The following is a 16,458-nucleotide window of genomic DNA, read 5'->3' as shown; positions in this document are numbered from 1 at the left end:
TTGTTGTTGTTGTTGTTTGTTGGTTGTTTGTTGTTGTTGTTGTTTGTTGTTGTTGTTGTTGGTTGTTGTTGTGGTTGTTGTTGTTGTTGTTGTTGGTGTTGTTGTTGGTTGTTGTTGTTGGTTGTTGTTTGTTGTTGTTGTTGTTGTTTGTTCTTGTTGTTTGTTCTTGTTGTTGGTTGTTGTTGTTGGTTGTTGTTTGTTGGTTGTTTGTGTTGTTGTTTGTTGTTGTTGTTGTTGGTTGTTGTTGTGGTTGTTGTTGTTTGTTGTTGTTGTTTGTTGTTGGTTTGTTGGTTGTTGTTGTTGTTTGTTGTTGTTGTTGTTGGTTGTTGTTGTTTGTTCTTTTTGTTGTTGGTTGTTGTTGTTGTTGTTTGTTCTTGTTGTTGTTGGTTGTTGTGTTGTTGTTTGTTGTCGCGAGCGGGGGAGCGGCGGCGCCGCGGTTGGCGCGATGCGCTCCGAAGCCGACGGGCCCCGCGATCGATTCCCGCCGCCGCGGCCGTGTACCTGGCGACCGGCCGTCCGAGCCGCTGGGCCTGGGGCTCACCACCCCGCCCCTAGGTCGACTCGGCCTCAAACGGGGCGCCGGCCGGCGCGGCGCGCGGTGGACGTCGCCACCTCGGGGGGGAGACAAAGGCGGCCGGGCGTGGCGCCGCCGGCCGCCTTTGTCTCTCCCCACCCCCTCCCCCACCGCTGCGCCACCGCTCCCAACGCAAAGTTCCAACTTGCCCTGCGGCCCGAGCGAGCGGACCGTTCGGGCCGAGTGCCGGTGACGATGGTCACAAGCGGTCCTGGGCCTCCCCTAGGTCGCCTCGGGCCTCACACGAGTAGCTGCTGTTGGCGGCGTGCAGGAAACATCGCCGCTCGGGGGAGACAAAGGCGGCCGGGCGCGGTTGCTGGGCACCCGCCCCCTCGTGCGGCACGGTGCCGGCAGCCTTCACAGGAGCCGCCCGCCCGCCCGCCCGCTCGCTCGCTCGCTCGCAGCACTTGCCCCAAGCAGTCTTACGGGCTACGCGGGGGACCTTTGTCTCTGTGTCGAGTGAGTGAGGGAGTGAGTGAAGAGAATCTGGGCCAGGTGTCTGGAGTGGTGATTATTTCTCTGCGGGAATCTCCGCCGGTCTCTGAAACCTGGCCCCCCCCCCCCCCCCCCCCCCCCCCGATATCCGCTAAAGGGCGCCACGGTGGCTATGAGATGTTGACTACCTCGCCTGGTGTGCAGGAGGTCGTGGGTTCGATCATCATCACGGTGGCTATGAGATGTTGACTACCTCGCCTGGTATGCAGGAGGTCGTGGGTTCGATCATCATCATCACGGTGGCTATGAGATGTTGACTACCTCGCCTGGTGTGCAGGAGGTCGTGGGTTCGATCATCATCACGGTGGCTAGGAGATGTTGACTACCTCGCCTGGTATGCAGGAGGTCGAGGGTTCGATCATCATCACGGTGGCTAGGAGATGTTGACTACCTCGCCTGGTATACAGGAGGTCGTGGGTTCGATCATCATCATCACGGTGGCTAGGAGATGTTGACTACCTCGCCTGGTGTGCAGGAGGTCGTGGGTTCGATCATCATCATCACGGTGGCTAGGAGATGTTGACTACCTCGCCTGTGTGCAGGAGGTCGTGGGTTCGATCATCATCACGGTGGCTATGAGATGTTGACTACCTCGCCTGGTGTGCAGGAGGTCGTGGGTTCGATCATCATCATCACGGTGGCTAGGAGATGTTGACTACCTCGCCTGGTTTGCAGGAGGTCGTGGGTTCCATCATCATCATCATCACGGTGGCTAGGAGATGTTGACTACCTCGCCTGGTATGCAGGAGGTCGTGGGTTCGATCATCATCATCACGGTGGCTAGGAGATGTTGACTACCTCGCTTGGTATGCAGGAGGTCGTGGGTTCGATCATCATCACGGTGGCTATGAGATGTTGACTACCTCGCCTGGTATGCAGGAGGTCGTGGGTTCGATCATCATCATCACGGTGGCTATGAGATGTTGACTACCTCGCCTGGTATGCAGGAGGTCGTGGGTTCGATCATCATCAGGGTGGCTAGGAGATGTTGACTACCTCGCCTGGTGTGCAGGAGGTCGTGGGTTCGATCATCATCACGGTGGCTATGAGATGTTGACTACCTCACCTGGTATGCAGGAGGTCGTGGGTTCGATCCTGACCCAGACGACGCCTGCTGTTGCTGTATATTTGGAGTCTGCGTCTCTCTCTAACCCCCCCTCCACATTCAGAATCAACGTCGTGCGTTCAAAGTGTTTGGCTATGGCTATGAAGGCCGGCACGGGCACACGAGGGGCTGGCTGGCCAGGACCACCACGCCCGGCCGCCTTTGTCTCCCCCCAGTGGCGATGTTTACTGCACACCGCACCAGGCAACTCATTTGAGGCTGAGCCGACCTAGGGGAAGGCCCCGGGGGTGTTTCTGCAGCTCGGCGCGCTAACCGTTGGGAATGGGCACATCTGTGTGTCTGACTATATGGGAGATCTTTGTATGGGTACGTCTGTGTTTCCGTGTGTGTGTGTCCGTGTGTGTGTGTGTGTGCCCGTGTGTGTGTGTGCCCGTGTGTGTGTGTGTGTCCGTGTGTGTGTGTGTGTCCGTGTGTGTGTGTGCCCATGTGTGTGTGTGTGTGCCCATGTGTGTGTGTGTGTGCCCGTGTGTGTGTGCCCATGTGTGTGTGTGTGTGCCCGTGTGTGTGTGTGTGTGTCCGTGTGTGTGTGGGGAGCGATAGTGTAGCGGTTAGCGCGCTGCGCTATGAACCTGGCGACCCGGGTTCGATTCCCGCTCACGGCCAACACCAGTGACGATTATCTGAACCGGTCCCGGGCCTCCCCTAGGTCGACTCAGCCTCAAATGAGTACCTGGTGCGGTGTGTAAACATTGCCACTAGGGAGACAAAGGGGGTCGGGCGTGGTGCTGGCCACCCACCCCCTCGTGTACCGTTCCGGCCTTCATAGGTGCTCGCTAACAGCACTTGCCCCTACAGTCTGTTACAGGCTATATGGGGGATCTTTTTATCTTTGTGTGTGTGTGCCCGTGTGTGTGTGTGTGTGCCTGTGTGTGTGTGTCCGTGTGTGTTTCCGTGTGCCCGTGTGTGTGTGTGTGCCCGTGTGTGTGTGTGCCCGTGTGTGTGTCTGGCTACACGGGCGATTTTGCGTGCGACCGAGGCCGAATTTCTGTCCCCTCGATGTGCGGGGTGCCCCCCCCCCCCCCCACGTGTTCCTTTGTATCGTCCAGCGGTAGAATAAAACGCGAGCTGGCACCCTCTTTAAAGTTACAAGTTGACCCCGAGGCTCAATTATTACCTGGGCCGACTGATACCAGTCAAGGTTGGTGCTGTCTGTGTCGTTGGGTTGTTGGGTCACCACCATGGCCTGAATCGCAGTGGCATCGTCGCCACGGACAGCGCCAGTATCGATGCAATAGACGCTCTGGCGATGCTATGACTGCACCATAGACTCAGCACTGCACCATAGACTCAACACTGCCTATAGACTCAACACTGCACCATAGACTCAACACTGCCTATAGACTCAACACTGCACCATAGACTCAACACTGCACCATAGACTCAACACGACCCATAGACTCAGCACTGCACCATAGACTCAGCACTGCCCCATGGACTCAACACTGCCACATGGACTCAACACTGCCCATAGACTCAACACTGCCCATAGACTCAGCACTGCACCATAGACTCAACACTGCCCATAGACTCAACACTGCCCATAGACTCAACACTGCCCATAGACTCAACAACACCCATAGACTCAACAACACCCATAAACTCAACAACACCCATAGACTCAACACTACCCATAGACTCAACACTGCACCATAGACTCAACAACACCCATAGACTCAGCACTGCCCATAGACTCAACACTGCACCATAGACTCAACACTGCACCATAGACTCAACAACACCCATAAACTCAACACTGCCCATAGACTCAACACTGCACCATAGACTCAACACTGCACCAGAGACTCAACACTGCACCAGAGACTCAACACTGCACCATAGACTCAACATTGCACCATAGACTCAACAATACCCGTAGACTCAGCACTGCCCATAGACTCAACACTGCCCATAGACTCAACACTGCACCATAGACTCAGCACTGCCCATAGACTCAACACTGCACCATAGACTCAACACTGCCCATAGACTCAACACTGCCCATGGACTCAACACTGCCCATAGACTCAACACTGCCCATAGACTCAACACTGCCCATAGACTCAGCACTGCCCATAGACTCAACACTGCCCATAGACTCAACACTGCCCATAGACTCAGCACTGCCCATAGACTCAACACTGCACCATAGACTCAGCACTGCCCATAGACTCAGCACTGCCCATAGACTGAACACTGCCCATAGACTCAACACTGCACCATAGACTCAACACTGCCCATAGACTCAACACTGCACCATAGACTCAACACTGCACCATAGACTCAACACTGCACCATAGACTCAACACTGCACCATAGACTCAACACTGCACCATAGACTCAACACTGCCCGTCGACTCAACACTGCCCATAGACTCAGCACTGCACCATAGACTCAACACTGCACCATAGACTCAGCACTGCCCATAGACTCAGCACTGCCCATATACTCAACACTGCAATATAGACTGAACACTGCCCGTAGACTCAACAATACCCGTAGACTGAACACTGCCCGTAGACTCAGCACTGCACCATAGACTCAACAATACCCATAGACTCAACAATACCCATAGACTCAACACTGCCCATAGACTCAACACTACCCATAGACTCAACACTGCACCATAGACTCAACACTGCCCATAGACTCAGCACTGTCCATAGACTCAACACTGTACAGACTAAAAACTGCACCATAGACTCAACACTGCACCATAGACTCAACACTGCACCATAGACTCAACACTGCACCATAGACTCAACACTACACAGACTCAACACCACCCATAGACTCAACACTCCACCATAGACTCAACACTGCCCATAGACTCAGCACTGCCCATAGATTCAACACTGCCCATAGACTCAACACTGCACCATAGACTCAACACTGCCCATAGACTCAACACTGCACCATAGACTCAACACTGCCCATAGACTCAACACTGCACCATAGACTTAACACTGCACCATAGACTCAACACTGCCCGTCGACTCAACAATACCCGTAGACTCAACACTGCCCATAGACTCAACACTGCCCATAGACTCAGCACTGCACCATAGACTCAACAAAGCCCATAGACTCAACACTGCACCATAGACTCAGCACTGCCCATAGACTCAGCACTGCCCATAGACTCAACACTGCACCATAGACTGAACACTGCCCGTAGACTCAACAATACCCGTAGACTGAACACTGCCCGTAGACTCAGCACTGCACCATAGACTCAACAATACCCATAGACTCAACAATACCCATAGACTCAACACTGCCCATAGACTCAACACTACCCATAGACTCAACACTGCACCATAGACTCAACACTGCCCATAGACTCAGCACTGTCCATAGACTTAACACTGTACAGACTAAAAACTGCCATAGACTCAACACTGCACCATAGACTCAACACTACACAGACTCAACACCACCCATAGACTCAACACTGCACCATAGACTCAACACTGCCCATAGACTCAGCACTGCCCATAGACTCAACACTGCCCCATAGACTCAACAATACCCATAGACTCAACACTGCCCATGGACTCAACACTGCCCCATAGACTCAGCACTGCCCATAGACTCAACACTACCCATAGACTCAACACTACTCCATAGACTCAACACTGCTCCATAGACTCAACACTGCTCCATAGACTCAACACTGCTCCATAGACTCAACACTGCACCATAGACTCAGCACTGCCCATAGACTCAACACTGCCCATAGACCCAACACTGCCCATAGACTCAACACTGCCCATAGACTCAACACTGCACCATAGACTCAACACTGCCCATAGACTCAACACTGCACCATAGACTCAACACTGCACCATAGACTCAGCACTGCCCATAGACTCAACACTGCACCATAGACTCAACACTGCCCGTCGACTCAACAATACCCGTAGACTGAACACTGCCCGTAGACTCAGCACTGCACCATAGACTCAATACTGCACCATAGACTCAACACCACCCATAGACTCAACACAACCCATAGACTCAACACTGCTCCATAGACTCAACACTGCACCATAGACTCAACACTGCACCATAGACTCAACACTGCACCAACGCCAGTGACTCTCTGGGCACTGATAGTGGTGCTACCCACGGGTTACTCAAGTTCATTCTATGATATTGTTGTTGGTGCGATCCATGGATAGTGATCCTTAGACGGCCATCGGCACTGATTCTGATGCTGGTGGTATTGTTGCCCATGACACTGATTCGGGTTGCTTTACATCAGGGGTGGGGAACGTCCGGCCCGCGGGCCTTATATGGCCCGCGGGCCGGACGAGGCCCGCGAAATCATTTGGGTCTCTGGCCCTGCCAAGGCAACCGCAGGCGGGACTCGAAATTCAATAAATCTAGGTAGGAGCAAACCTGGAAAAGCAGTTGCGAGTAGCAACAACATCGTCAATACAGGCTAACATCATCACACCACGCCTCGCCAAAGAGAAGCAGTTCCAGCCATCGCATTAGGGGTGAGTTAATTAAATGTTTGACATAAATCTAACGGGCTAATTTTTAAGTTGATAATCTTGTATGGCCCGCGAATGATGTTATGTAAATATCCAAATGGCCCTTGCCAGAAAAAAGGTTCCCCACCCCTGCTTTACATGGTCCTCATGCCGGTATTGCCGTTTGCGGCTGTGTATGCCAAAGCGAGTAATAACAGCATCAGTACCATGGACAGCAACAGAGTTAGCACCCTGGACAGCAACAACATTTGTACCATAAATAGCACCAGCATCAGTACGATAATCCACCAGCATCAGCACCATGGACAGCTCCAGTATTGGTCCTATAGCTAACACCAGCATCAGGACCATGGACAGCTCCAGCATCAGCACCATGGACAGCTCCAGCATAGGTCCCAGAGCTAACGCCAGCATCAGCACCATGGACAGCTCCAGAATCGTTCCCATAGCCAACACCCAGCATAGGTCCCATAGCTAATGCCAGCATCAGCACCATGGACAGCTCCAGCATTGGTCCCAGAGCTAACGCCAGCATCAGCACCATGGACAGCTCCAGCATTGGTCCCAGAGCTAACGCCAGCATCAGCACCATGGACAGCTCCAGAATCGTTCCCATAGCCAACACCCAGCATAGGTCCCATAGCTAATGCCAGCATCAGCACCATGGACAGCTCCAGCATTGGTCCCAGAGCTAACGCCAGCATCAGCACCATGGACAGCTCCATGGACAGCACCTGTCCCATAGGCTCTGTGTAATTGACGCTGGGCGCTGTCCGTGGTGCTGATACTGGGCGCTGGCGACTCATCACAACTGCCGCTGTAGTAATAGTATCAGTGGTCGTCGCACTGTACCCGCGCGTGCCACGTGGGCCCGCGCACTGTACTTGCACGCGCGCCGCAGTCGCACGGCCCCGAAATACGTGATGAGGTGGGGGAAGGGGGAGAGGGGGCGCCGTTGGGGTAGGGGGGGGGGGTGCTATGGGGGAGTGGGGGTGGGATGGAGGGAGAGAGGGAACTGGATTAAGACGGAAGGGAGGAGAGAGGGGAGTGAGTGAGGAGAGAGGGGAATGAGTGAGGAGAGAGGGGAGTGAGCGGGGAGAGAGGTGAGTGAGGAGAGAGGAGTGAGGGGGAAGGGAGTGGAGTGAGTGAGGAGAGAGGGGAGTGAGGGAGGAGAGAGGTGAGTGAGGAGAGAGGAGTGAGGGGGAAGGGAGTGGAGTGAGTGAGTGAGGAGAGAGGGGAGTGAGGGAGGATAAAGGGGAGTGAGTGAGGAGAGAGGTGAGGGGGGAGAGAGGGGAGTGAGGGTGAAAGTGTAACCCGGTGAGGGAAGGAGTGAGTGAATGAAGACGTGAATGAATGAATAAGTGAATGAGTGAGCCGGTGAGAAAATGAGAGGGAAGGAGGGGGGTTTGGGTGACAGGAAAGAGAGAGGATAGATATGAGTGAGATATGAGAGAGCGTGGGGAGGGGGAGAAGGGAGAGATTGAATGAGTTTGCTGGGAGTCCCTTGCACAGTGGCAGTTCGGGGGAAAGTGTGAGGGGGGGCGAGCGGGTGTGGGGATATCACAGGGAGATGGGGGGGAGAGGGAGTGAGATGGGGGAGAGGGAGAGAGATGGGGAAGGAGATGGGGTAGGGATATGGCCCGTGTTGCACCTGGGGATACGCGAGAGAAGGGATGTCCACACACACTTACACACACTGACACACTTACACACAGTAGACACACACACTGACACAGTAGACACACACACTGACACAGTAGACACACACTGACACACACAATGACACAGTAAACACACACACTGACACACGACACACACTTACACACAGTAGACACACTGACACAGTAAACACACACTGACACACGACACACACACACTTACACACAGTAGACACACACTGACACAGTAGACACACACACTGACACAGTAGACACACACACTGACACACACACACTTACACACAGTAGACACACACACTTACACACAGTAGACACACACTGACACAGTAGACACACACACTGACACACACACACAGTAGACACACACACTGACACAGTAGATACACACACTGACACACGACACACACACACTGACACACAGTAGACACACTGACACAGTAAACACACACACTGACACACGACACACTTACACACAGTAGACACACACAATGACACACGACACACACACAGTAGACACACACACTGACACAGTAGACACACACACACTGACACACACACACTTACACACAGTAGACACACACACTGACACAGTAGACACACACACTGACACACGACACACACACTTATACACAGTAGACACACTGACACAGTAAACACACACACACTGACACATGACACACTTACACACAGTAGACACACACACTGACACACACACACACTTACACACAGTAGACACACACACTGACACAGTAGACACACACACTGACACACACACACTTACACACAGTAGACACACACACTGACACAGTAGACACACACACTGACACACACTTACACACAGTAGACACACACACTGACACAGTAGACACACACACTGACACACGACACACACACTTACACACAGTAGACACACACACTGACACAGTAGACACACACACTGACACACGACACACACACTTACACACAGTAGACACACTGACACAGTAAACACACACACTGACACATGACACACTTACACACAGTAGACACACACACTGACACACGACACACTTACACACAGTAGACACACACTGCTACGCATACACACACTGGCGCGCGCGCGCGCACACACACACACAGACATACAGTAGACACACACTGACATACAGTAGGCACACACTGACACAGTAAACACACACACTGACAGACACACAGTAGACACACACACTGACACAGTAGACACACACACACTGGCACACGACACACTTACACACAGTAGACACACACACTGACACAGTAAACACACACACCGACACACGACACACTTACACACAGTAGACACACACACTGACACACGACACACACACAGTAGACACACACACACTGACACAGTAGACACACACACTGACACACGACACACACACAGTAGACACACACACTGACACAGTAGACACACACTGACACACGACACACACACAGTAGACACACACACTGACACACGACACACACACACAGTAGACACACACTGACACAGTAGACACATACACTGACACACGACACACACAAAGTAGACACACACACACTGACACAGTAAACACACACACTGACACACGACACACTTACACACAGTAGACACACACTGCCACGCATACACACACTGGCGCGCGCGCGCACACACACACACAGACATACAGTAGGTACACACTGACATACAGTAGGCACACACCAACACACAGTAGACTCACACACACTGACACGCAATCGACACACTGACACACACACCGACACGACACACGACACACAGTGACACACGACGCACACTGACACACATTGACACACAGTAGACACACACACTGACACACATTGACACACACACACACTGACACACGGTAGACCCACGCACACAGTAACACACAGTAGACACGCGCACACAGTGACACAGGACGAACACAAAGATGCCCCGTATAGCCTCTTAACAGACTGTTGGGGCAAGTGCTGTCAGCGATCATACATGAAGGCCGGCACTGTGTCACACGAGGGGTGTGACACACACACACACACACTGGCACACACACGCACTGACACAGGCGACGCACGATACAGACGCACACTGGTACACACAGACAAACACACCCCGACACACAAGACGAACGCGCACACAGACACAGTCACACATAGGTGCATACACAAGCGCACAGTGACAACAATCGGACACACACAGAGACATTGACCCACACCGGACGAGAGAGACGAAGCCAGGATACAGAGAGAGAGCGCGCGGAAGAAACGGGAGGAAGATGAGAGTGGAGAGGGAGTGGAGGGAGAGAGTGGAGAGGGAGTGGAGGAGATGGGGGAGAGGGGAGAGGGAGGGAGTGAGATGAGACGTAGGGGAGAGAGAGGAAGGGGGAGGGGGGAGAGGGGAGGGAGAGGGGAGGAGGGGAGGGAGAGGAGAGAAAGAGGGGGGAGAGGAGGGGAGGGAGATGGGGAGGAGGGGAGGGAGAGGGGAGAGGGGAGGAGGGGAGAGGAGGAGGGGAGAGAGAGAGAGGGAGAGAGAGAGAGGGAGAGGGGAGAGAGGGAGAGGGGAGAGAGGGAGAGGGGAGAGAGGGAGGGAGGGAGAGAGGGAGAGGGGGAGAGAGAGGAGAGGGGAGAGGGGAGAGGGGAGAGAGGAGGAGGGGGAGAGAGAGAGAGGAGGAGGAGGGGGAGAGAGAGAGGAGGAGGAGGGGGAGGGAGAGGGGAGAGAGGGAGGAGACGCGACATGGGCGCCTCGGTCTCTGGCATCAGGAAGATGGCGTGAGCTCATGAGCGGCTTGTGGTTAGCAGAGAAAGGGTACGAGGGCAGCTCCTCCTCCCAGCCACCATCACCAACATCACCAACATCACCGCAACCACCATCGACCACCGCCATCCCAGGACGAGCGCTTAAACGGGTGTCCTTGCCTCGACTGCATGCGCTCAAACCGCGTTGTGTGTTGGGGCCTCCGGGCCTAGAGCGGTTGTTAGGGGGCTTTAGGGGTATCGGGGGGTGGGGTTAGGGCTTTAGGGGGGCAGAGCAAGCGGCGTGAGGAGCATGAGAGTTCCCCCTCCTCCTCCTCATTGAACCCCCTTACCTCGCCACCGGCACATCATCATCATCACCAGCACCACCACCACCACCACCTCTGTCATTTCCTCCGGAGCAGAGAGACACACGCAGAGCGAGCGAGAGAGAGCGAGAGGGGTCGTCCTTAAACCGCAGGTTGTGAACCACCCCAACACAACCCCCCCCCACACACACACACGTCCCCGCCCTGGCAAAGCAAACGCGTCTGCTGATGGTGATGCTGATTGATGAGGTGGCGGCGAAGACGACGACGAAGACGACGACGAGGAGGAGGAGGAGGATGATGCGCGCGATGGTGGCGATGCTGGTGACGTTCGGGGTGCCAAGTTTCGCTTCTGCGGCCACGCTGATCGACGCGACTCTGACCGCTGTGGTGGTGACGGCGGCGCTGCTGATGAGTCTCGCCGTGCCGACGCCCGTTCACATTCGCTGCGTTTCGTCGACGGCCACGGCGATGCTGATGCTGATGATGCAGACGACGATTAACGCCGTGCAGAAGACACCGCCGAAGCGCTCGGACGTGCAGATTCTCGCCGGACGATTTGACAATGAGTGGCTTGTGAGTTCCGTCTCAGCGCAAGTGTCACAGCTCAGGAATTTTCACAAGACGACGACGACGACGATGATGATGATGATGATGACGACATCTGGGTCTGGCAACAATTAAGAAGTCCATGTCTGAAGACGACACGGCATGGATCACAGACCACGCGAAGGCAGTAGCAGCAGCAGCAGTAAGAACAGCAGCAGCAGCAGCAGATATCACAAACCGCATCCGCATCATCACCACCAGAAGCCTCATCAGCAGCAGCAGCAGCACCATCATCATCATCAACATCATCAGCATCATCATCATCACCACAAGCAGCACCATCACCATCACCACCAACAACAACAGCAGCAACATCAGCAGCAATATCATCATCATCATCAGCAGCAGCAGCATCATCGCCACCACCGCCACCATCACCACCACCACCATCACCACCCTCACCACCACCACCATCATCACCACCAGCACCACCAGCACCACCACCCTCACCACCACGACCACCACCATCACCGGCAGCAGCTGAAGGCCTGGCGAGGCGCGCGTTGCTGCGAGAAGCCCTTCACCGACCCCGAGAGCGCTCAGAAGTGGCGCCTGTCCCTGGCTGCGTTGCTGTTCTTCACAGTGCTGCTATCTGATCACCTTTGGCTCTGTGCGGAGGCTACTCGCCCCCTGGACACCACCAGCACCAGCAGCAGCAACAGCAGCAGCAGTAGCAGCTGTCTCGAAGGTCCCACGAGCAGCGAGCAGAGTCGAGTCCGCGTGGCCCATCGCCTCATCCGCAACGACTCCCTGGCCGACGACGACTCCGACTCGGTCACGGCGGCCGCAGCCGCAGCCGCCGCAGCCGCCGCCGCCTGGGGCGCGACGTCTCCGGCAGGGGCGCTTCTAGGCGAGAGCCTAGGCTCCGAGACGGATTTAGGCCCAGGGTCTGAGTGGAGCGTTGCAATCGCTGGCGCCTGTGGAACTGCAACGCCTGCGGCGGCGTCGGACAGAGACGCCGCGCTGCGAAAGACGATGCCGTTCTGTAGCCGCTACACCCTGGGAGACGCGGTGGCCGCGTACTCCCCGCGAGCGGAGGCCGAAGCCTGGCGCTGTCCTGGAGCGGCCGCCGGGAAAGGGGCGACGGAGGCGGCGGCGGCGGCGGGGGCGGCGGGGGGGTCGTGCCGCGCGTGCCTCGCGGAGTTTGTGCGCAGGGACGTGGAGGCGCGGGGCAAGCACCGCGAGTTCGAGGAGATGATGGCCAAGTACGTGCCGAGGGGCTCTCTGCCCGGGTGGACGCCGCGGTGCAAGGTGAGGGTGATCGGGGGGCAGAGCGGGGGGGGAGGAGAGAGACCTTACGGGGCCCCCCTCGGTGGTGGTGGTGGTGACGGGAGGGTGACGGGTCGCTCATGGGGTAGAGGCGAGGAATGGGGGCGAGCGGGCGGTCGTTTGATTTGGGTGGTCGTGGTGGTTGTTAGGTGGTGGTGGTGGTGGTTAGGGTTGTGGTGGTGCTGATTGTGGTTAGGGTTGTGGTGGTGGTGGTTAGGGTTGTGGTGGTGGTGATTGTAGTTAGGGTTGTGGTGGTGGTGGTGGTGATTGTGGTTAGGGTTGTGGTGGTGGTGATTGTGGTTAGGGTTGTGGTCGTGGTGGTTGTTAGGTGGTGGTGGTTGTTAGGTGGTGATTGTGATGGTGGTGGTGTTGGTGGTTAGGGTTGGTGGTCGTTATTGTAGATGGTGGTGATTGTGGTGGTGGTTAGGGTTGGTGGTCGTGATTGTAGGTGGTGGTGATTGTGGTAGTTGTGTTGGTGGTTAGGGTTGGTGGTCGTGATTGTAGGTGGTGGTGATTGTGGTGGTGGTGTTGGTGGTTAGGGTTGGTGGTCGTGATTGTAGGTGGTGGTGATTGTGGTGGTGGTGTTGGTGGTTAGGGTTGGTGGTCGTGATTGTAGATGGTGGTGATTGTGGCGGTTGTGTTTGTGGTTGGGGATGGTGGTCGTGATTGTAAATGGTGGTGATTGTGGTTGTTGTGTTTGTGGTTAGGGTTGGTGGTCGTGATTGTAGATGGTGGTGGTGGTGGTAGTAGTTGGTGGTAGTTGTGTTGGTGGTTAGGGTTGGTGGTACTGGTTGTTTGGTGGTGGTGATTGTGGTGGTGGTGGTGTTGGTGGTTAGGGTTGGTGGTCGTGATTGTAGATGGTGGTGATTGTGGTGGTTGTGTTGGTGGTTAGGGTTGGTGGTCGTGGTTGTAGGTGGTGGTGGTAGTTGTGTTGGTGGTTAGGGTTGGTGGTACTGGTTGTTAGGTGGTGGTGATTATGGTGGTGGTGATGTTGTAGTCGGTGGTGATAGTTGTGTTGGTGGTTAGGGTGGTAATTGTGGTGGTTGTGGTGGTGATAAGTCAATCTTGTGGTTAGGGTTGGTGGTTGTGGTGGTGGTTGTGGTGGTGATAAGTCGTGCTTGTGGTTAGGGTTGGTGGTTGTGGTGGTTGTGGTGGTGATAAGTCGTGCTTGTGGTTAGGGTTGGTGGTTGTGGTGGTGATAAGTCATGCTTGTGGTTAGGGTTGGTGGTTGTGGTGGTGATAAGTCATGCTTGTGGTTAGGGTTGGTGGTTGTGGTGGTGATAAGTCGTGCTTGTGGTTAGGGTTGGTGGTTGTGGTGGTGGTGATAAGTCATGCTTGTGGTTAGGGTTGGTAGTTGTGGTGGTGGTTGTTGTGGTTATAAGTCGTGCTTGTGGTTAGGGTTGGTGGTGGTGATTGTGGTGGTGGTGTAGTAGGTGGTGATGGTTGTGTTGGTGGTTAGGGTGGTGATTGTGGTGTAGGTGGTGATGGTTGTGTTGGTGGTTAGGGTGGTGATTGTGGTGGTGGTGATAAGTCGTGCTTGTGGTTAGGGTTGGTGGTTGTGGTGGTGATAAGTCGTGCTTGTGGTTAGGGTTGGTGGTGGTGATTGTGGTGGTGATGGTTGTGTTGGTGGTGATTGTGGTGTAGGTGGTGATGGTTGTGTTGGTGGTTAGGGTGGTGATTGTGGTGGTGGTGGTGGTGGTGATGAGTCATGCTTGTGGTTAGGGTTGGTGGTGGTCGTGGTGGTGGTAAGTCGTGCTTGTGGTTAAGGTTTGTGGTGGTGGTGATTGTGGTGGTGGTAGTTGTGTTGGTGGTTCGGGTTGGTGGTGGTGGTGATTGTGGTGGTGGTGTAGGTGGTGATAGTCATTTTGTGGTTAGGGTTGGTGGTGGTGGTGGTGGTGATGATAGTCATGTTTGTGGTTAGGATTGGTGGTGGTGTTGGCAGTGGTGGTGATTGTGATGGTGGTGGTGATAGTCGTCTTTGTGGTTAGGATTGGTGGTGGTGTTGGCAGTGGTGGTGATTGTGATGGTGGTGGTCATAGTCGTGTTTGTGGTTAGGATTGGTGGTGGTGTTGGCAGTGGTGGTGATTGTGATGGTGGTCATAGTCGTGTTTGTGGTTAGAGTTGTGTTGGTGGTGGTGGTGATTGTGCTGGTGGTGATAGTCATGTTTGTGGTTAGAGTTGGTGGTGATTGTGCTGGTGGTGATAGTCATGTTTGTGGTTGTGTTGGTGGTGATTGTGCTGGTGGTGATAGTCATGTTTGTGGTTAGAGTTGGTGGTGATTGTGCTGGTGGTGATGGTCATGTTTGTGGTTGTGTTGGTGGTGATTGTGCTGGTGGTGATAGTCATGTTTGTGGTTAGAGTTGGTGGTGATTGTGCTGGTGGTGATGGTCATGTTTGTGGTTAGAGTTGGTGGTGATTGTGCTGGTGGTGATGGTCATGTTTGTGGTTAGAGTTGGTGGTGATTGTGTTGGTGGTGATAGTCATGTTTGTGGTTAGAGTTGGTGGTGATTGTGCTGGTGGTGATGGTCATGTTTGTGGTTAGAGTTGGTGGTGATTGTGTTGGTGGTGATTGTGTTGGTGGTGATTGTGCTGGTGGTGATAGTCATGTTTGTCGTTAGAGTTGGTGGTGATTGTGCTGGTGGTGATGGTCATGTTTGTGGTTAGAGTTGGTGGTGATTGTGCTGGTGGTGATGGTCATGTTTGTGGTTAGAGTTGGTGGTGATTGTGGTGGTGGTGATTGTGGTGGTGGTGATTGTGCTGGTGGTGATAGTCATGTTTGTCGTTAGAGTTGGTGGTGATTGTGGTGGTGGTGATGGTCATGTTTGTGGTTGTGTTGGTGGTGATTGTGCTGGTGGTGATGGTCATGTTTGTGGTTAGAGTTGGTGGTGATTGTGCTGGTGGTGATGGTCATGTTTGTGGTTAGAGTTGGTGGTGATTGTGGTGGTGGTGATGGTCATGTTTGTGGTTAGAGTTGGTGGTGATTGTGTTGGTGGTGATTGTGGTGGTGGTGATGGTCATGTTTGTGGTTGTGTTGGTGGTGATTGTGCTGGTGGTGATGGTCATGTTTGTGGTTGTGTTGGTGGTGATTGTGTTGGTGGTGATTGTGTTGGTGGTGATTGTGTTGGTGGTGATTGTGGTGGTGAA

At 54.2% G+C, this 16,458-nt stretch overlaps 1 protein-coding gene and 1 long non-coding RNA gene across 2 annotated transcripts in view; both read left to right on the top strand.

The window, feature by feature from the left end:
• The first annotated feature begins 284 nt into the window (after positions 1 to 284).
• LOC142922786 (uncharacterized) lies at positions 285 to 3,284 on the top strand. Its single transcript, XR_012940294.1, has 2 exons — positions 285 to 1,547; positions 1,615 to 3,284. It is a non-coding gene; the product is annotated as an uncharacterized LOC142922786 (long non-coding RNA).
• A 7,761-nt stretch (positions 3,285 to 11,045) lies between these two features.
• LOC116956821 (NALCN channel auxiliary factor 1-like) overlaps positions 11,046 to 16,458 on the top strand; it is a 42,695-nt gene continuing 37,282 nt past the window's right edge. The window contains exon 1 of the mRNA XM_032978667.2: positions 11,046 to 13,296. Coding sequence (XP_032834558.2) covers positions 12,148 to 13,296 — 1,149 coding nt within the window. The 5' untranslated portion in view covers positions 11,046 to 12,147. The remainder of the gene's footprint in view (positions 13,297 to 16,458) is intronic.

Source organism: Petromyzon marinus, unplaced genomic scaffold (genome assembly GCF_048934315.1).
Source record: "Petromyzon marinus isolate PM22_M1 ecotype Great Lakes invasive population unplaced genomic scaffold, UKy_Petmar_22M1.pri1.0 PM_Scaffold_17, whole genome shotgun sequence".
NCBI lineage: Eukaryota > Metazoa > Chordata > Hyperoartia > Petromyzontiformes > Petromyzontidae > Petromyzon > Petromyzon marinus.
Note: the sequence above shows the minus strand (reverse complement) of the source record. Positions and strands in the feature narration are given on the sequence as shown.